This window comes from Echinops telfairi, unplaced genomic scaffold (assembly GCF_000313985.2).
Source record: "Echinops telfairi isolate 266 unplaced genomic scaffold, ASM31398v2 ScPeMD7_21;HRSCAF=78, whole genome shotgun sequence".
In the NCBI taxonomy this organism is placed as follows: domain Eukaryota; kingdom Metazoa; phylum Chordata; class Mammalia; order Afrosoricida; family Tenrecidae; genus Echinops; species Echinops telfairi.
The window spans coordinates 2,887,710-2,910,802 of record NW_022103918.1 but is presented as its reverse complement, the minus strand read 5'-3'; the positions used below and the strand labels follow the sequence as shown (position 1 = coordinate 2,910,802).

Here is a 23,093-nt window from a genome sequence, read left to right as displayed (position 1 = left end):
TAAGTCTTTGTCTCAAATAGTACATCTAGGTGAGTTTAAATCACCAACGCTTAGGCTAGCAGTCTAATGCGCTCACTTCCAACCAAGGACCTGTAGCATATGGTAAGTACTAGGTACAAGATGGCTATTTTAGTGGCTTGTGTTCCAAACATTGAGGTACAGCTTTTCATATTTGATTTTCATTCTTTTCTATAACTGCCTAAAATTGGCTCTTATTATTTGTCAGAAAAATTGCAGTTTCATCCTGAATACCGTAAGTGAAGGACAGGAATTTGAATCCGATTCATCTTACCCTACCTCTCTGTCTTTCCCAGTATCTTTTATTTTAACCTTCACACAACTAGGTGAGTCCCTGCACAGTGCAAATGGTTAGTATGCTTGGCTGATAAGGAAGGGGTTGGTGGTTTGAGCTCACCTAGAGGCTCTCCAATAAAATGATCTACTGATTTACTCCCAAGCCAGCAACCAGGAGCAACCCTTGGGGCCATTATCAGTCAGAGGGACTCACTGGTGATAGCTTTGTTTTATCCTCAGTTCAGTGAGGTCGCTGTTTTTATTCGACACGCAGTAAACCGCGACAGACAGTATGTTATGTGTCTCGTGTCCTCCCTGGGGGAGATGAAGAAGTGGGGCTTGGGACTCGATCTCATGCTTGGTTTATAATGTTCTCACTAAACCTAACTCGCTGCCCTGGCATCAACAAGATAGAACTGGCTCTATGGGTTTCCAAGACTGACTCTTTATAGGAGTAGAAAGCCTCCTCATTCTCCCAAGGAGTGGCTGGTGGTTCCAAACTACTGATATCGCAGGGAGCTGCCCAACGAGGAGCCCCTCGTGCTACCAGGGCTCACTTTCTCACTTCAGGTGCCTGGACATTTTTATTTCTAAAAAAGTTTTCTAAATTTCAAGACCTCTGAGTGACATGAAATAAATAATGTTTTATTTGATGGTTCCAAGTATTAGATGATAAAGGAGCCCTGATGGCAATGTGGGTTAGACTTCAAGGTCAGAAGTGTAACCCAGCGACCATGCAGAGGAAGATGAGGCTGCAGTCAGGATGAAGGCTGGGAAACCTGACAGAGGGTCACTTTGAGTCTCAGTCAACACGATGGCAGAGGAATTGGTTTTGCATGTTTGATAATGTAGAGTTGAAGGGAAGGATATAAGTAGACTAGTTTACTTTTAGAAACAAAAATATTCAGCCAGAACAGGTAGTGCCTTATTGAATTAATTTTATGTAATATTTTATTTGCTTGTTAGTCAATTCAAATTGATTTCAAGAGTATGATAGATGGATTATTTTGAGCGGCAAACTGATATTTTTATTTTTACATAATATGTTACATAATCTGCATGTAAGGGTTACCTATCTTATTTTGCCTTGTAGGTCTGTCCGAGAACCGAAAGACTTTTTTAACTCAACATATTTTAATGATTGGGATAATCTACCGAGTGGTTTACTTAAACACCATTTTTAAAGTGTAACATTTAAAGTGCATGACTAAACATTTATATTTTAAAAATTATATTATATTTTTAAAAAATTTTAAACAACTAAAAAGAAGGTATACTTAAAGCCCAAACTTGAATGTTCCTTGTGTCCGGTAGCCTTGACCACAAACAGCTCTAGGATTTCAAGATAGGCACTTTCAATCAACATCATCAGCAGGCAGTAATCCGGAGGAAAAGAAAAGGAAAAGAAAAAAAAGTAAATTCTGCAAATAAACAGCCAATTGTCCTTTAAGAGGAAGCTAATTCTTTTCCATCTATTTTTTTTATTACACTATTTCCCCCTCTATCTGCTTAGCTAGTATAAGGATAAATTTCCAAAGCTACCCAGTTGGAAAATAAATAGGTTCCCTGTTTCTCTAGCATGCCGATCTTTGCAAATGTAAATCAGCCCAACTGCTCTCATTTAAACTTTCAACTTCACAAAACATTAAGGGGTGGCTTTCACCAAACATTTTAATCCGTCCACCGAGAGATTTCTGCTTCAACATCATTCAAAATTGACTATCTGGTAAAGGGAGACCGCTATCAAAGGCAGTTGAGGTCAACATGGAAAATTACAAATAGTTTTACTGGGTTAACCCGACCAAACACCACTGTTTAAAGGTTAATTTGTTACAATGCAATATATATACAGATCTCCCTAGAGTTACTTTATTGTTAAATGTGCCGGAAACAGCACAAACATTTATCTTTGACCTTGATTATACCCAAAGAGTCATCATTAGGAAATTATACCAAAAAAAATAAAAGAGCACTTATTAAGCACAGTACAATCTTATACATTAAACGGACCTTTAAAAAACAATGTGCAAAATTAGCCAGGGGGAAAGAGCTTCATTTATCACACCAACCTTAAGAAGCTCGTTGAGATGGCTCCCTTAGGTGTACTTGGCAGTGCTACAAGGAGGACATCGGCGCTTTCCTAGTGGGGGAGCCTGTGCAAGCAGAGGAAGAGGACCCGCAGTACTTGTCTGGTGCTGAGGCGCTCGCCTTTCGTTTCAGAATGACCACTTCCAAATTACTTGAATTTAATCACATTTCAGTAAGTGTGACTAACGGGAAAACTTTGATGGGAAACTTTATGATGGACTTATTTTCTCGTTGTGAGATTCATTTTAATGCCTCTTCATTAGGTGAATCACTGGGCAATGATGAACTCTTCCAGAATCACTACCATGAAATATAAATATCATTCTTTCTTTTATTTTAATCAAAGTGTATATGAATCAATTTGTTTTTCTCTCCAGTGTGGTCAAACATCACTACTGGAGCCTGAAGGGTCACTTGATGCTCTTAAAAATGTTTACATGTGAAGATAGGATTCAATATTGTGTGTATAATGTTTCATTGTGTGAACTAAGCGGTATGACTTTGATCATGAACACGTACCTACACAAGCTCTCAGGTTCATCGGAAATTATGATCAGAAAAATAAACCTTCAAATCTGATTGAAATGGTCTTACTGCTTTTTCTCTCTTCTTATTTTCAGATTTTGTGTTGGAGACAAATTTTTCCTAAAGAATAATATGATCCTTTGCCAGACAGACTACGAAGAGGGTTTAATGAAAGAAGGCTATGCACCCCAGGTTCGCTGATCTATCAACATCGCCCCATTAAGAATACAAAGCACTACATTCTTTTATCTTTTTTGCTCCACGTGTATATAAGAATTGACCCAGGAACCTACTGAATAGCGTAGATCTAGGAAGCAGGATGGCTGTATGGAATAAAAGGCGGACTGCATCTGTATGTAGTGAAATTGCCCCAGTTCAGAGTTGAATGTTTATTATTAAAGGGGAAAAAAGTAATGTACATATTGCTGGATTTTTTTGCTTGCTATTCGTTTTTGTGTCACTTGGCATGAGATGTTTATTTTGGACTATTGTATATAAAGTATTGTAATATTTGAAGCACAAATGTAATACAGTTTTATTGTGTTACCATTTGTGTTCTGTTTGCTTCTTTGTATTGTTGCATTTAGTACAATCAGTGTTTAAACATACTGTATATTTATGCTTTCCGTATCTACCAGCTATTTTAAGTGAGCTGTAACTTTCTAGCAAAAAATTAAAAAAGCAAGTATCACTAATGATACACATAGAGATAAAGCAAATCTATCAGCATTAAAAATACTAACAGATAAAGAAAGACACTCACACAAAGCATTCTAGCAACACCCACAACCTACTGCCACTAAGATAAAAAGTCTATCAGTGTTTTCATTATAACCCCCTATTTTCAGGGGGTTAAAGATCAGCTTTAAAAAAACGCATAACAATTTCATCTCAAAGCACTTTCATTTTATACCAACGTGAAAAGTGCCATTTTTAGAATGACTTAATGCTTCGCAGTTATCCTTTTAATATGCTTTATTTGTGCTCTTTGCCCAGCCAATGGCTTTGTTTTCTTGTGCAGCCATTCGCCCCTTAGGTGAACTAGTGCCTTTGGGTATCATACGAACATTTCCAAAGGGTTCCTTTAAAGAAGCATGACCACATTTATGAAATAACTCGAAAAATATATCAATTTCTTACACAAATTTTGCCCGTGCCTGTCTACAGTGGCTAAGGGCTTAGAAACGTCATGGACTGATAAATTTAGGACACTAACATTTTGATTTGAATATGAATCTATGAAGCTGTGTTCATGGACCTGGAAGCTCGGATCACACTTGCTCTGTGAAGTTACATTTGGTCAGAGCAAACTGATGCCCATAGTGTCCTCTCGAAGAGAAACAAGGGGATGGACAAAACGCTGGAAACGAGTGATTATATATTTTTCTGTATCTTCTTGCCATTTATTGTAATGCTCAAAGAGTGAACACTTTGAGTTTGACGTCTTACTCTCATTGCTCTCTTGAAGTAATTACCCACTCAGCATACATCTCACTTAGGCTGAGATCTGTCACTTTATTTTTTAAAGGTGAAATAGTATTCCCTCACCAACATGATAGCTGATAAAGGAGAAAGCCTTCTAGCATCAGAAGTGATGGAGAATGGTTATGTACATTACAATTAAGGAAATTAAAAATGAAAATATGGCCCCGCTTCTTGGTTGCTCCCACTTTGCCCTTTTGCTTCCGCTCCTGTCGGCAGAATTACTTTTCAATAAACGTCATTCAGGTGGGCACAATGAAGCCTGATTTTCCGAGATCAAATTGAGTGCCGAGGGCTTTGGTTTTTACTTCTTTTTATGTCACTTGTACAGGACACAATATTTCCTAGTGTTTGCATACCTCTTTTGTTCTGCCAATATTATATGTTACCGATAGAGACTGATTGCTATACACGCATTCCTGGTTTGGAGTCAACATATTAAGCTGAAAATAATGCTGGTGTAAATTTGAGTTGTTTTAAAACAAAGCTATATCATGAACATGCATGTGAATCTGGATATTGCCTCTTAAAGAACATGGTTGTGTGAAAAGTGAATGATATGTATTTTTACAACTGCTTCATGGTAAAGTGTTCAAGTCACACGTCCCCCAAATTTGATGTACACTGAAGAGATAATGTCAAAAGTAGCTGCTATTATTTAGCCTTTGCATCTTACATTTGTTTCACGAAAAGGCTGGTAGAGCAAAACAAGCAAAAAAGCAAGCGATAAGGAAATGTTGCCACCCCGCTAGTTCCCAGAGTTGTTTGAAATTCATGTGGAGGTCAAGTTTTAACCATCAGTATCTTTTTCAAGTGATTTTGTTTTGTTTTGTTTTCAGATTTAAGCAGGTGGGGACAAATTTATCAATATGTCAAAATACTTGTAAATTGGGAGCAAAATGTTTTCAACTTCTTGAGGCTGTTTAACTATCCTTTCCACTCAAAGACTAAACAAGATTGTTTACTGTCTTACTTAATCCTTCCGAAATTAATCCTTACACTTTTTTTCCTCCAGTATTACTCACCTGGATTAAAGATTCAGGCCTTAATCTGTTTAGATCATCTTTAATCTCCATGAAATTGTAAAACAAGATAGAAATACATTTTCAGATATAGGCCAGTTTACAGCTAATTACCCATAAATCGTAGCATTTTTGACCAGAAGTACTAAACTAAACTGATTGTTTTGACTCGTCAAGTCCCTGGATTGTTGTCAAGTTTCCTTTTTGTGTTGTGAGCCCCGACCATCACTTAGCTTGTTATCTGATGCCTCCAGTAGGGACACCTCGGATGGAGCTGTGATGTCTCCAGCCGGGAAGTGCGGTCCCTAACATGCATCTTACATCGACTGCCTCTGAAGAAGGGCCCAGACCTTCCACCCCACCAGAGTGCTGGCTGAGTTTAAAAGCTGACCTGTGTTTGTAATTTCACTTTCATCTTGCTTAATAAATACCTGCTGGATTCTTTCATTCATTTTTTAATATTTGGATTTATGTTTTTAATAAAAGGGGTATTGCATTGTTTTGTTGCGCTTAATTGGCAAAATATAAGATATTATCTAGAAAACACATTAAGTTCACAAAAAAAGGATAAAATGTGTGGAAGAATATTTGCTTTTATGATATACTAAGTGTATATCTTAATAAGCACAGACAAAGTACCTTGACTATGTTCTTCAAATGTTATATTTAGGATATCTGAGCTCTTGCTAGTTTACTGCTATTTGCTTTTGTGAGGGGGAGAAATGTCAAAAATGAAGGTAGCAATTGCTGGGTGTAATTTTGTACATTTATATAAAATCTAAGTGATGTTTCTGAAGGCAACTGTGTTGCTGTTATTAGACAAAATTTCAAGTTTCTTATTTCCTGTTGAATGAATTAAAAAAAAGGAAGAACAACAACTAAATTGTACATTTCCCCAAAAGAGATATGTAGCTTAAGTGAAACAGGGTGCTGAAAATTATACCTGCAAGTAAAACATACCACACACAAGTGGTTTCCTGTTAGTTCTCACTTTAGGCAAGCCACTCTAAATATTCGCTTAAACAATTTCACAGAAATGAATATCGGCCACACATGTTTAGTGCTCACTTCAGTAAGTTGCAACAACAATCTGCATGTTTATTGTAATAGGCCATTAGCACGGAATACAAGCTTAGCAAAAGCTTTCCTGATTATTACTTTGTCTGAAAACACCATTGTAGATATTATAAGAGTGATTTAATGCTATTTGAGGTGAGGGAAAGCAAAGGTTTCATATAGCCATTATTTCTGTTGATGTTTACTGAGGACCTACTATGTGACAAGCCTTGTCCTGAGCACTCCTTTGGGGCATACCGGCTACTTGAGACAGATGGAGTTAAGGTATCAGTTCATTATCGCATGCCCATCTCCAACCTGTTAATAGCAAGCACAGAAAGTGTGCTCCTACATCTCCCTATTCAGCATGTCACTGAATGAAAGCTCCAGAAAATATCTCAAGTCATCAATGTGTTCAGAGAATTACCTCACACAAATTACTCATTAACTCAACATAATAAAAAAGAACATCAATTAATTAATGAGTCACCCTCAGATCACCATGATTACAATAGTGCACTGTTGAAACAGCAGTTATAAATGGAGCTGCTTCTCTTTACTCATTGTTTGCAATTGTCCCATTATTTGGCTGAAACCAGTGTCATATTTAACATATATCTGTAGGTAATTGTGCGATTGCTATCATCCATGGAGAATCCAGAAGGCTTACTGCAGATACCACCTTACAAATGGTCAGAAAAAGAAATCTAACCGGAAGTCAATTTGACTATAGCTTTCTTTGAAGCCAAGTTATTAGAAGGACTCAAGTTGCTAAAAGGTATAGTTCACATTGAGACTCCAGATTCCGGATATTATAAGAAGCTTCCTGGTGGGCCTGTCAAGTAAGGGTTGAAAATGGACTGTCCAGAAAATGGACTGTCCAGAAAATGGACAGTTCACATCTCGATGCTTGTGGGGAGAACGATAAATCTAACCCTGTAAAGATTAGCAGCTGTGGAAACCCCATATAGGGGCACCTATATGAGTTAGAATAGATTAATAGGAGTAGATTTTTGGTTAGCATATGCAATATTTAATTTTAGTAACTTCTCAAAAAGTCAAAACTATGCTTCATCATCACTAGTTTTGAAAATTTACTCCCAATGGGTACTAATGCTCATGGTGAGACACGTGAGACAGGTTGAGAGGGTCGGTGGGGATTGAATGCAATGGGAGGGGGGGGGCGGGGAGGTAAAGAAGCACCAACTATTACATGCAAAGTCACCCACGAAAGTTTCTCAACTATCTTGGTAAACGCCATTCCAATAAGCTTATAGAATAATTATAACAGTTCCCTTAGGTAAGTAAGAAACATCTGTTGGTAACACATAGCAGGTGTTAACAATTACACATACTGAAACTTTTTAAAAATGTTTTTAATTAAAAGGATTCTGTCATCTGAGAAGGAAAGCGTGTCAAGTCCAAAGACACTCCTGTTTCGGGTGTGCAGATCACGTAATGCACAAAATTATAAAGTCAAAATCATCTTGGATCAACTAGGTTTTGTGTTTGGTTCAGATCATTGCAATCAAAACTGAATTGGAATTCACGGCACTTTTCACACAATTAGTATTCTGGGCTGAGGTGCTGAATACTCATGAAATTGGTATAGCAGAACTGATTACAGAATATTTTGGCTTTACGGGCTAGGTGCTTGCGGTTAACTGTACCAAATTTAATGGACACAGTTCTAGAGGGAAAAAAATGGGAGCAAGGCACATTCAGATAATAGATTACTCAAATCTTTTTACACTTCTGGAGAAAAGACTCTAAACTCTGAAACTTTTTTTTCCAAAAATGCCTGTTTCTAAAATATCATTAGCATATGACTCATCATCAGTCTTTATTCATGAACATTTGCCATGTAACAGGCAACTTTCCACATCCACGTAATCTGAAGACCATCTTTGTGACCATCAGAAACACTATTATTTCTGATTTACAGTTCACAACAGAGGGGGGGCGGGGCAGGAAGCATTAAAATTGCCCACAGCCATCAACAGGTAGCAGATCTTAGAATTCAACACAGCTTGTTGGGTTCTAGAGCCCTATGCTTAACCACTGTGTTGTATTATCTCTTACAGGGTTGTCCTAGTTTATGATGCTGATAATGATATTAATTTTCCCTAAGAATCGCGATGAACTGAGTTACTGAAGGAGATCCAGTGATTCAATTCTTAAGCCTTTGACTGCTTAACTGAAAGTTGGGGGTTCAAACCCACCAGCTGGGAGACCAATCTTGGTGATCATAAAGATTATAGCCCAAGAAACTCTATGGAGCAGATCTCCTCTATCATATGGGCCACTGCAAGTCAGAATTGATGCAACAGCACGCAACAGTAAGGAGTTATCTGTATTTGAGCAATGAGGAGCAGTGGTAGCATAGTTAGTTGGGCATTGTGCTCCTCTTAACTGCAAGGTTAGCAGTTTGAAACCAGCAGGTGCTCTGCTCCTGGAAAACGTGAAAGATTTTGAAACCTCCATGGGCAGTTCTACTCTGCTCTATGGGGTTATGATGAGTCGGAACTGACTTGATGGTCGTGTTTGGTTTTGACTAAATACTTGAGCAAACATTCCAAATATTTCAGAGTTGATATCATCTATTAAAATGATATTTGGGGATGAGATAGATCATATTTTCCCAGATGAAAACTGCTAAGAAACTCTTCCTGTCTAGCACACCATGAAGTGAGTTTGAAAATTCAGGGTATTAAAAATAGGATCCCTGATTAACAGTATCTAGAATACTAGGTGGTCAGCATACATGAAACTATCTCACAATGAGGAAAACACATGCTTTGGTGAGGAGAACCATCTCGAAGGTCAAGATATTAAAAGTAGCTCACTCTTTGCTATGTTATACCTTGTCTAAATAAGATGAGGTAAAATGGGAAGTAAAGCCTCTGGAATAGATATCTGCCTAGACGGTGTGTTCACCAATCTAAATTCACTGGGTCTAGGTGAGTTATCAAGTATCTAAGTAACTCTTTAGTCTCCAAACTATAATGGTGAGCCAAATGGAAACAACGAGCCACCAACCTGTCAGCCCCATTCTTAACAGTTGTACCCCCTGAGCTCTTTATCCCTAACATAGATCAGAAGAGAAAACAACCACAGTTATTTACAGCCTCATATTATCAGGCAAGGAGATTCAAACCCTTGTTTCTTCAATTGCTTTGGCCACTTTGCTATTAATACCACAGCAACTTCCATTTGAACACACGCGGATCCAGGTCGGGCATCCTAATGTCAAGTCTCATGACACAAGGGTTTTCCTCTATTTTTCAGTACATAAGCAGGGTTGAACTGAAGAGCACAGAACTGTGATGATCATAGAGAAATGTAGACAGTTTGAGTTCATAAAAAATATTTTTTCTCATCCTAGATAGCACAAATGCAAGCCTGAGGGTGTTTTCATTGTGTGAGAACAAAAATCAGTTGCTAGGAATTGATTCCAATTCATGGCAATCTCAGGTGTGTCAGTGCAGAATTGTGCTCCATAGGGTTTACTATGGTTGAATTTTCAAAAAATGGGTTTTCAGGCTTTTCTTCTGAAGCTCTGAGCGACTTTGAACCACCAACCTTTAGCCTTGGACCTGCTCCTGTTAACCTTTTGCATTACCCAAGGATCCCAGAGTAAGCTCTTTACAGCATGATATTCTGATATATCTTTACAAATAGCCAGTCTTTTATATAGAAAGTATAATGGAGATACCAGTTGTCAAAAAGTTCATCTTGACCTCTAGTCCCTGAATGCTATTTAAGCATCCTCAGAATAGTGTCAATAGTGATAGAGCTAGGAAAAGCCATGGAGAACACATAGAAGGCAATATGGAATAAGAATAAGCAGTTTCTCTTTGGGGGAGAGCAGATAAAGCTGTAAAAATGCTACTGGACATCTACATTAAAAAAAAATGTGCCTGAGAAACTTTGGTGCATAAAAAATAAATGTTCATTGCTACTTATTCTTTGCTTAATGCCCAATTTATTAAACATATAACTCTAATAAATGCATTTTCTCTGAACATTTGTACACCATTTAAACAGCTAATAAAGCAAAACTTGTAAATTTAACACATCAGACCCAACCATTTAAACACTGATAAGAATTGTTGTCAAATTCTTTTAAACATTTCAATACAATTCAAAGTAATAAACTTCAACTACTTTTACAACACAGAAACATTACCTAGGGTTACATCTTATTATTTTTTAGAAATTTACTTCAAGCTGTAACAAAAATGATCACTAACTTAATACTTCTATGTTTTGACGCATGTTTTTATAAATTACATTACTAGTTACTAATTCTTCTCAAGGCTAGAGAAAATTGCCTCTGACTACTTGAGGTTACTACATCTGCTGTGTTGACTAATGAGTCTCGGTTGCAGTATGAGCTAGTTGCTCCATCCAAAGAGATTTAAACTTGAGCCAGGGCACATTCAATTAGGCCAATACTTTAATGATCATGCTTCCCTCATTACGTCAATGAAACCTTTGAAGTCGAATGTTTTCCAAAGAGGTCATAATTCCCTATACCTCAATGGCTTTCCCCCAAATTGATGGTGCCAGCATTACCAGAAGCTTTTGTATACCATTTTAGTATCTCCTTATGAGCCATAGGATTGCTTAGAGATTTTTATCTCCTAAGAAATAAGGAGGAACTGAACATACACTCTCAAATTTCCTATTAGGGCACTTGAATTATCTTCTTTCTTGTGTAGAGTATTGGATGCTCTTTCTAACAGAGAATCATGCATTAGAAACTGTTGATTAGTACTGTGTGTTATTGGTCCAGTATGACCGATAGTTCTATACATTTAATCTTCTCTACTTAGAAATTTGAGACAAATACAATTGGCATCATAGAAAATGTATGTATTCAGTTGAAGAAACAGTTTACATACACAATCATAATTAACCTTTTTTTTTGCTATGATAGCTCTTTAAAAAAATTATATTAATGTCTCCTTCAAAGCATTATGGGTAAATTAAGTAGCAGTTTATGTTTTGAGTACTAGAATTTGCATATGTGTATGTCTGTATGTGTTAGTCTGGGTACTTTAGAGTAACAAATCCACAGAAAATCTTGTATAAGAGAGAATTTTATATAAAGGTTAAGTGCACATCAAGAAAAATCCCAACCCAGTGCTGCCCAAGCCCACAAGTCCAATATTAGCCCATTAACCCACATGTCCAACACCAATCCACAACGTCCTCCGCCTTCTCACAAAACACACACTGTGACGCCGACTGCAGGAGGAAAGCTGAACCAGTGAATGTGTAAGCATCTCAGCGCTGGCAGGGGTCTCCACACGATTGCTTTAGCTCCCAGAGCTGCATCGGGGTAGGTCTGTGCAGCTTCTCCTCAGGCATGTCTCACAGGAAGTGAGCCTTGCCAGCTGAAGCAGGGAATGGCTAAGGCAGCTGTACACTGGTCCGACCATCACAAAGCAAGAGACCCGAGAACTGGAAAGGCAACGTTCACTGAGCTATTTATTTCTCTGCACTTCAATGGACCCCTCATGTATTTATCGGCCAGGTTGGCACAATGAACTTTAACTATATCACTGTATCTCTTACAGAAGTGTCAATCAAAAAGTTTGATTTGTAAGACACTCCCGTAGAAAGCCAAAAACAAAGAGCTTGAGAAACTCAGGGTGCAGTACAACAAAGGTGAGCAAAACATGAACTACTCAAAAAAGGAATATTCAACTGGAAAATGGTCCAGACCAAAAGCAGCTGTACCTGAAATCACTTAGAAAGAGAGAATCCGCATTTTACCACATCAGCTACACACTGCAAAGAAGAGAGAACATTCATCAGGAGCCGAGACTGTAACTTAATCACCCACACCTGGAAGATTGTACCTCACTCTTAATTAAAGGTTTTGGACTAGATCATATTTGTCTTGTACTCTCATCAGGTTTTCAATGTAAAGTTGATTATTGTTTAACTCAAAGTATAATTTTCTTGGTGTCAATTCACTCTTGTTTCTTTTTTGTTAAAACCATTTGAGATCATAAACACTTTGGTTAACAGAGTTAGTTTTGAGACCGGGCAGAAAATATACTTGGAGGAATTAACCTCCTTGATAAGAGTTTTCTCATCTGTAAAGTGGAGATCACAATACCTGCTTCATAGGGGTGTTCTGAACAGTAAACAGAAGACTCTATGTCAAGCACTTAGCATAATGCCTGAAAGGTAGTAGTCAAAGTATTATCACTATGATATTTTTATTATTCCCAAATTCTCTAGGTATCATTTATGTCCTGTTTGCCCAATGGAAGCTAATCAGCACAAGTGAACATCAAGCTTGGTTTAGAATCTGATAGTCAGAGGGTTTAGAATCCAATAGTCAGAGGTAGGACAGAGAATAACAATTTGAAATGAGCACTGGGGGGTGCGGGGGAAGGGAAGCTATTCAGAGAAATACTGAAATTCAGAGAGAAAAATTAAATTTGTGATTTAGGCATAGTCAGCTATATTGGGAAGTAAATTTTTGCTCTTTTATTGCTTTCCTATGGTTAATGTAAAAAAATGGGAATTCTAGAACACCTACTTGTGTTCATGCAGAACCTATACATAGACTAAGATGCAGTCATTCGAACAGCAAATGGGATACAGAAACATGTGTCAGTATTGCATCCTTTCACAATACTTATTCAATTTATATTCTGAACAAATCATTTTAGAAATGAGGCCACACGAAGGCCAGTGTGGTATCAAGATGGAGAAAGCCGCGTCAGCAGCCTGTCATGTACAATTGTCACCCGTTTGCCTGCTGAAAGCAAAGAGGACTTGAAGCACTAGTGATGAAGATTAAACACTAGAGCCTTCCGTCTGGATTACACCTCAGTCGAAAGAAAAGAAAAGTTCTTACAACTAGACCAATAAGCTATGTCATGATACATGGGGAAAACATTGAAATTTCGAAGGATTTCTTATTACTTGGATTTAAAATCAATGCCTATGGAAGTTGCAGTCAAGAAATCAATGGCATGTCGATGAAGTGCTAATAAAACAGTTTATAAAAAGAGAGAGAGAGCAGATGGTGTGAGACAACCCAATAAATAAGACAAGCATGAAGGAAAAAGAAAAGAAATCAAATGCCATATTCATTGCAAATCTGCTACAAAAGATCCCCATAAAATGTCAAAAAGCAAAAATGTTGCTTTGATAACTAACGTGATCCTGACCTAAGCCATGCTATTTTCAACCACCGCATATGCAGGCAAAAGCTGGACAATGAATAAGCAGGACTGAAGAAGAGTCGCATTTGAATTATGGCATGGATGGAGAATCTTGACTATCATGGGCTGTTGGACAAACAAGTATTTTTATGGACAGAATGCTCCTTAGAATGAGGGGTGTGAGACTCTATCTCTGCTCTTTATTATCAGGGGCCTGTAAAAGGCCATTATGCTTGGACAAGAGAGCAGTAACTTAATGGCACCTAACAATGACCATAGCCTGCTCTCAGACTCCACCCCCCGCCCCACCCCCACCCTGCCCATTGATTTGTCTTGTCTATGCCTACCATCCACAGGGGGCAGTCTATATATCTGAAATTTAGCAAGATGAGCTCAATGCTTAGTATATGCATCTAGTAAGTCATATCCTTGTTGGATATTCTGCTATGACCTATAAGGAACATAATAAATGGTACCTGTACTTGAGCAAGAACAGCAAATACTTATTAATCATACAATTTCCACAAAGCACTGTAGGAGAACCAAGGACAGACTAATTTGTACTTTCTGAACACATTAGAAAAGTGTCAGTGGACATCTTGGCAGACAGTCCCGAATAGCTTCGGCAGGGCAGGGGGCATATGGGTGTCTGTATGGTGACAACCCTTGATTTAGTTTCACCGAATACTGCATGGCAACCCATCGAGTCCATTAGAACACAGAGCCATTATTTGAATGGACACAGCATAATGAATGCTAACGTTTAAGAAGACAGGTTCAAGGGAAATGGAAAGGCTGGACCAGGGAGGAACGTGAAGGGATGCTGATATATTAGTCCATAGACTTTTGTCAAAAATAAGGAAGAAGAAATGCACCTAAACGGCATAATCACCATTGAGGGATTAAAAAAAAAATAGTACAAATCAATAAAGGTAAAATGTACCATTCCTGATGGTTGACTGAATGTGAAGGGACATGAGAGAAGAATCAAATACGACCAATTATTGGAATTTTGCCCCAATTTTAGAGTGAATGTAGCAAAGAGAAATAAGATGAAAAAAACCAATGTGTCCTCGCTGATGAACCCCTGAAAATTATATTTCATATGAAAATGCAGAATGATAATCATATTTCAGAAATTCTTTGTTTTCTCAAGAAGAATGGAACATTGGTGCTACTTGCTTGTATGTTGTATCTTGCTAGCTGTTCACTCAATAGTCTCATTCTGACTAATAGGGCGATTTTGTATCTAAGTAAAAACAGTAAAATTCCCAGCTTCCTTTGCATCTAAGCATAGATGACCAGTGGACACAATTCTGTTCGCTGAGATTTACTTTATTTTTTCGCATATATCCATGTAAACAATGCACACACATATAATGTGCATAGCAAGCATAGGAAAAAGTGCAAGGAGTTACATAGTTCACAAAACAACCAGTAAACAGATGAAGTACACATTGTTTGCATAAAAACAGGTTAAATAGTGATCTATGGGGGATTTTGAGGCAACGTGTCACTTCCCTGATATAGGTAGTATTCTTTCCTCCAGTTTTCATCTTTTTCTTCGTGGAATAAAAAGAAAAGTTAAAGAAAACGAAAAAGAACAGATGGTCAAAGGGAGGAAATCACAATCTACACGGGCAGGGGGCCATGATGCATCTGGAACCCTGACCTTGCAGCAGGAGAAACGCATCTCTGAACATGTGGTCACCACGTGTCTCTGAAATGCTGGTGGTTGGGTCGGTCATGACGTGACACTGGTTGGGTTTCTGGTACACGAAGTCAAAAGCAACCTCAAACTCATATACCGTACATACTCGAGTAGAAGCCAACCCGAGTATCTGCCGAGGCAACTAATTTTACCACAAAAACTGCATTAAAAAATGTGCTGAAAAACTCGGCTTATACTCCAGTATAAATGGTACTTGGCTTACAGAGATGTAGAAAAGACTTTTGGTATCTCACGGTTTTTGGTTTAGCTTCATTCAAGGAAGGAAACTCTGTAGTGTGTAAGGTCCAATATTATGCTTTCATCAGCTCGCCTATGATTTCAGCCCGCTCCGATCACAAATAGCACACAACCCTCTAACAATATAAGGAAGGTGACGTTCCTCGTGTTTCTGTCTTACGTTCCCTCCGTTCTTGCATATTCCCAAACTCTACCCTGACTTTTCAATGCAAAGTTAGCTCTTCAGTTAGAATATTACAATTTATGCAATTTTACCTGTGGGCAGTAGGGAAGGCTGAGTTCTTATTACCCTGTCATAAAACACTAGAGGCCGAAAGATGCAGGGAAATAGCAAAGGTATTTTCAAGTAATTAGTTGGAACTACAGACAGATGAAAAAGAAAGCCATTGTGCAAATGTCAGAGCGTTCAAGGTGATTTCACCTTGAGGAGATAATGTCAGATCCCTGCTTTGGATCTAAAGGAAGCTTGAAAGTCTGCCTGTCCCCAGCCCTGTCTGAAGATCAGTCCTGGTCTATGAAGCTTTCCTTGGTCTGAAAATAAAAGGAAAAACAACAATGTTTATGTATATTTTATACAACTATATTTACTCAACTATAGTTCTTTAATGTGATATTTACCTTTTCTACATTTTTTTTGGTATTGAATAGTTTTACCTTTATGAAACTTTGGTGATAATAGTTCATAGATTTGGGTTTTGATGGTCTTACTTGGAGAAATGAATATCCTCTGACTTCATATTGTTTTCCCTATTAAAAATGTAAATATTAGTTAAACATAACATATATATGTAGTGGAATTCATTAACTTTTTAATATTTGCTTCTGGGTTCAAAGCATGGTTTCCAATGCCTCTCTGTTTTATTTATAAATACTCTCCAACCTAATCTTACATTTTACCCCAAGTCCAAGTATTATAGGTGATCTATTGAACAGAAATTCATCTGCTAACCTATTAACTTTTAAGTTGTCATCTCCTGTCCTTCCTTTCTATCCTATTAGTGTTGCTCGTTTCCAAAGGAGAATTCCTACTCACGACAACCTCACAGGTTCAGAGTAGAATTGGCCCATCGTTTTCAGCACTGCGACCTCTCATGCCCGGAGTCTCTCAGGCCCCTCCTTGGGGACTGTACTTTTCAGAACGTATCCAAGCCCTTTAAGCATTTGCACCACCCGTTTTATATGCAGTTCGCTCTGCAGCCTCCAGGAGTATGACAAGCAGAGGGTGGAGAGGAAGAAGGAAAAGACACAGAGGCTCTAAACTACACAAGATGGGCTTTGTACCCTCAAGGAGCTCGCCGTCTGTGGAGGAAGCATGTGGAAAACAATCCAACAGCAAAAACGGCTTCATCACAAGGTGACGTTGCTAGAGTATAGATCACTCTAGAAGCACTGAGGAGGGAGTGTCCAGTTTTGCGAGTCCTAGTGCTTGATTCTGCGGAAGCGCAACTGGCATCAGACTCACTGCCATCCAGTCAATGCTGACTCACAGTGACCCCCTGTGGGTCTCCTAGACTGTTAACTGTTTCCAGGAGTAGAAAGCCCAGTCTTTCCCCCTCAGAGCTGCTGGTGGTTTGGAACTGCCAACCATGGGGATCGCAGCCCAATGTGTAACCACAACACCATCAGGGCTCCTGTGATGCTTTCATTAAAATATCTTTAAATAAGGAAATAACTCATTATGTATATTTGGCCTTATTTTAAGTAATAGCTAACACACCCCTGACCTTCACATAAGAGTACACATGCTGAGTGACCAAGTTTCCACACTGACTTTAAAAAGATACGAAGGCGCTCTCTCCCACGGTTGGCAGCCCACTCCATTCAGCATTTGCCCCGAGAGTTCAAAGCCCTCTGTGCTTCACTCAGCTCTCTGCCTTCTCCTCGGCCTTTCATCTGCGACGATAGAAATGGTTATCAGCGGTTCTCTGACTACGAACCCTACAAGGCTCACAGATCCTCTCGAAATCGTTCCTCATCCAGAATAACCCCCAAACGTTTGATCTGACCTCAGAGGTTTTATTTTCCAAAATGGAGGCACCTCGGTGGCTTTCCTTGGACCTCTGGGATGCTTTCCATGTAGTTTTGGATGGAGGGCTCAGATGTGGGCACAGTGCTCTGTCAACGACCAATGGGTACGTCTTATATTGCTTCTGCTTTATGCACGATATCATGCTTCCTTTCTCTATGAGAAATCAACATGCCTGACTCATGGCCAGTTTATATGATTCTACCATGAACCAGAGGCATTCTCTTGCATGTTCTTTGGAACCCCCATGATGCTTGTGTGGGCTGATTTGCTCTGTTCTTGCCAGAAGTGAACATATGTGTCCGTATTTATCATATTTAAATTTAATCCAGCACAAATGGGAGTATAGCTATCGCCTGATCTACTAAGATACTTTAGAATTCGGAGCACGTTCCCCCAATTGCTAAAGCAGCACCACCTTTCCCTGACGTACTTTGCAGGCATTCTCTTATGCCAACCAGCTGCTTAGATTAAACACTGAGCCCAAAGCCGACTCTTCTGGAAACCACTTGTTAATTAATGACCATTTTGTAGGTATCATTTTCAGTTTTATGTCTATTTGGAGGCATTTGAATACTGCGTTGGGATGAGAGGGTTGGCCTTATTGGGGGGTTGATTCCACTGGTCTAGGGGCTAATGAGGAGAGGTATGCAGAACCTCAGGAAATGAAACAACCAGGAAGGGATGCTCTCAGGAAGGAAACCAGGAGCAAACACTGGGGTGAAGGCCAGGGTTGGGGTACAGCCAAGAGAGAACAAGAACACATTCTAGAATGTAAATAGAGTTGGGATTAGGGGACAAAGGAAGCAGAAGCTGGGTTATTACCCCAAAACAATGTCCCCCACTAGGATTTGATCCTACCTTTCTGAGGAGATCTGGTAGGGTGCAGGGATATGGCACCTTGGCTTAAAAGGCTTAGGAAAATGGACCAAAGTTGGGTAGTGCTTATAAATGTCTTCATTGTTCACTTAATATATCATTATCGGATCAAACAATGGGGAAAATTCAAGTTGAGAATGATTATCATTTTCCATGGATTCTCCCCAATCCAGCACTATATCTCCAAACACACAAACAATAAACATGGTCACTATTTTGAAAAATAAAACTACAGAGCCTTATTTTATTATTCTGCACAACTGTTTCTTGGATTAAAAAAGCATAGCTCATATCCTATTTGATACGTCAACGCTATTTTTTAGCTCTTTAAAAAGATTTTCCTATCCCTGCAACAACAATATGTGAGGGAACATTTAGTCCCGTGTTTCCTACGCCATCTCTCACCATCTGCAGCCCCTGGAACACATAATAGAAAGATAAATGCAGCACACGGTAGGATGCACCTAGTAGTGGGAATCCAGCCCGTGCTGATTGCACGTGTTGTCTTTGAATTCATAGCTACATTGAGGGAAAGAAAGGCCCGTTACATAAAACAGTATTGCTAGGGAATTCTGGGAGAAAGGAAATACTCTAACAAATATCTTTATCTCAAATACCCATATCAGACTTATGCTTCCGTACTGCTTTCTTCTAGGTCACCTTATACAGCACATATCTGCTACAGGCTGTGTTTTATCATTCATTGTTATCCTCTGGCTTTAAAAAACTAGTGGCCCCACTTGTCCTTCATTCTGTGGAATAATGAACTCAAACTGGCCCAATTTGGTTGACTCCCCACTGCCTCAAGTGAAAATGTCCTCTAGTTTTCCAAATTCCTAAATAACAAATATGACCTCATCTACCTTTCCAGACTCAGCTTCCATCCCATCGTTAGATGCCCGATATTGCAGACCCACTGAACATCCCACGTTCCCCTGTACAGGAATGTTCTACACTAACTTCTAGTTTTGCCTAATTTGTCCTAATGTTTCTTATCTCCCTATGGGATACCTATTTGCCTGCCAAGGGCCTGCTCTAAGAAATTACCTGTTGGACAGCTGATTTAGATACACTCTCTTTGGTGTCTCTTTACTATAGCACTCACATTACTGTTATGAGTGCGTTTCAAAAGGGTCATGGGAAAATTTCATCGTCTTTCAATTTCACTTTCCATAAACTTTTTGAAGCTCCCTTAAATGTACTGTGAGCATCACAAAAGTCCCCCGGGATCTATTTCAGAGTCTGGTATTTTAGAGGCGCTTAATAGAAGTTTGATGAATTCACCAATCAATTGGACAATATACTTTACTGTCCTGGAAAGTTTAAAAAATCCTGAACTTTCCCAAGGTTTCCTTCATGACCCTAATATTTAATAATATGCTAGAAAGTCAAATGAAGTTCAAAGACAATTAGGAAAAAAACAACCTAAAATAAAACAGGGTTCAATTTAAATTATTATCCATGATTCTGGTGGAATGGATGAAATTAGAATGCCCTTTAGCAGCATGCAAGGAGCCTGCTAACACAATGGGTTACACATTGCTGCTGGGTCAGCAGTTCAAGCTCACCATCTGCTCTGTGGAAGAAAGACGAGACTGCATGCTCTCACAAAAAACGTCCTGTCTCAGAAACCCTAGGAAGCAGTTCCATTCTTTCCTTTAGAGCATAGCAGCATCACAATCACCTCGGTGACTGTGGCTTTGGCTTGGGTTCGGTTGCCTATTTAAACGGCAGTGTTGTCTTCATTAAAACAAAATGAAATGAAGCAAAATGACAACATTAAGATTTTCTTCTTTTACATACTCATCAATAAAGTGAGTAGCTCCACAATTTTGCTCCAACCTGGCTGAAAAACTGGAAAATGAGACTCTGTAGAGGTCAAAGGTCCAAGCAGTGATGGTACCTTTTCTTTTGCTTCCCCAGAGATTGATTGAGAAGAAATTTCTTATTAGCTTTATTGGTGATCTCATGGGATTTGTGGCAGGACCTTGTTGAGCCATCTAAACTTACATGTTTGGTACAAAGTGACTGGCTAGTGAGATAAAACAGACAGTTCTGGGTTCTTTCAGTATTTCAGGTGTGGGTCTGGAATCTAAGAGAAAATAAGCAATGCATTACAGGAAACAGCAGACACACAAATGGAAAGAAGGGACAGTTATCTAAACTATCCTCCAGAAATGGCAAGATCCCAAGGCGTTCGGCATGAGAACCTGTGAAGGAGATGAAATCTTTGTGTAATTCTGAGCGCTTGAACTCAGTGTAAAGTGACCATATTCCTTACTGAGAAATTCAACTTGTTGTGAATCTGTTTTATACTTCATAATTCTCTTTATCCTTCTGTTGAAAAGACTCATACCCCAATAGACCAAGTATCCCCCCAAATTCATCAATCCTGAGTTGATTCCAACTGATAACAATGCTGTAGGGCAGAGTTAGGAGCCCTGATGGTGTAGTGGTTACACGCTGGGCTGCTAACTTCAAGGTCAGTAGTTCAAAACCAATAGCAGCTCCAAGGGAGAAAGAGTCATCACAAGGGAGACTGAGATACAGTCTCAGAAGCCCACAGGGTCTGCTCTGTCTTAGGGGATCTCTGGGAGATGGAATCAACTGGATGACCATCAATTTTGTTTTTTCCCCCCAACAGTTTTATTAGCACATAATTTATATATCCTACAATTGAAGAATTCCATCATTCAATCATATCAGGGAAATTGCACAATCACTGCCACATCTATATTAGAGCATACACACACACACACACACACACACACACACACACACACACACCATGGTTAAATTGCCCTTAAAATGAATTGTCACACTCACGATCATTTCTAGTGCTCCCTCCCAGCTCACACCTTCATTATTTTCTCCTGAAAATCCTTTCCCTCCCTATTGCCCATCCCCCACCCCTGCATTCGCTTTGTATCAGTTATTATCATTATACTGTACATCCGCACATCCGCTTCTCCTGTGCTTCGCAGCTGAGACACCCTACGCACACAAAAAAACAATAAAAAGAAAGAAAAAGAAAAATTCACTAAGGTGGTAAGGATAAGATATTAGTATAAAGACAAATACAAATCATGCATCAGTGGGAGAAGACCCCCATCCACATGCAAGAAGCCAGGAGAGAAACTGCTGTTGTGGAACAACCAGGAGATGCTTGCACCCAGTAGAAATTCAGGTCATGTCAATAGGGAAGTCGATTGGCCAAGTATCAAGTTTGGTCTCTGCCTGACAGTAGGGCTGTTCAGGAGTCTTGTCTTTGGCTAGAGAGGATCTGTCAGCCCTTGGTCTGACTGTTTAAGAGGTTTGGGCTCCCACTGTCCTTCATAGCCTTCAATGGTGTTCATAATTTTCACTCCGATTACTTTTTATCTTATTTGAATTTTGTAAGTGTCATCTTTGGATCATGCAAGCTGGTGTGCTTCTTCCATGTGAACTTAGTGGGGAGTCCTCATTTAGGTGGCTGCTTATGTGGATACGAGTCTTTAAGACTGCAGACACTATTCTGACCAATAGCTGGGCACTGTCTACTCTCTTTACCACATTTGCCATAGCAGCCTTGAAGGTGAGTATGGCGCAGGACCATGATGGAAGAACTAAATGTTCTTAAATTGGAGCTAGGATTTAGTAAGAGCCCAGAACTCATTCCTGAATCTAAGCTCTTTTTTAAAAATTTGCTGTAACTTGGGAATTAATACATATGGCATATAATTCAAAAATCCAATCATATAACACATAATTGTACAATTGCTTCCATAATCAGTCTCCAAACATACTGTTCCTTCCTGGACTTCTTGACATCAGTTCCTTCTTCTCTCCTCCACCCCTCTGTATTGCCCACCCCCAACCCCTTGTTATGTTTCCTTTCCCAATAAGCTCTTGGTCCCTGGGTTTCATTTACTGAAAACACAGAGAAATAAATGACACAGCTTCAAGAGGGTGACCCCCCCCTCATAGCAGCGCACCTCTAGATACACCTTAATATACACAAACATAAGAAAAGTATAGCAGACTGGCTGTCAACACAATTGCCAGGACAGTACTTAGCTTAACACTGCAAACAGGGCATTGATGTAACGTGATCTTATATGTCCACCAACCAACAGTACACCACTGTTGGTCCAGCTGTCTTCTGCTTCCTCAGACACCATGTGTTTCCAGGTTAAGTCCTCAGGTTACAGGTGTGTCTGAGGTAGAGTCCAGTTCTTCCAGTAGGTTTCCCATAGGGGGTCTCATCAATGCAGTCTCTGGAGCAGGCTGTGTGCCCCAAAGATGCAGAATTCAGTGTCCCAATGCTCTTACAGCACCCAGTCTGGGTTCCTAGGATGCACCCAGATGCCCTAGGTCAGTTCTGCCCACCCACTCATACCACTAAAGACCCTCGCCACCTACTGTTCCCAGGAGAATCCTCAGTCTCTCTTCCCTCCAGTTGGAGGTGAGCCCTCCCTCTCCTTCCCTCAACAGATATGCACCTATGTTCCCCCCAAATTTGACCATTCCCTCTTCCCACTTCTTCACTGCCCCTCCCACCAGTAAGCCTCCTCCCTCTT

General features: G+C 39.3%; 1 protein-coding gene across 5 annotated transcripts in view; it reads left to right on the top strand.

The window, feature by feature from the left end:
• Positions 1-5,911, top strand: part of LMO3 (LIM domain only 3) — a 68,209-nt gene extending 62,298 nt beyond the window's left edge. For all 5 annotated transcript variants that reach the window (XM_045288446.1, XM_045288445.1, XM_004713775.2 and 2 more), the window contains one exon: positions 3,003-5,911. In XM_045288446.1, coding sequence (XP_045144381.1) covers positions 3,003-3,108 — 106 coding nt within the window. In that variant the 3' untranslated portion in view covers positions 3,109-5,911. The remainder of the gene's footprint in view (positions 1-3,002) is intronic.
• The last annotated feature ends 17,182 nt before the right edge of the window (positions 5,912-23,093 follow it).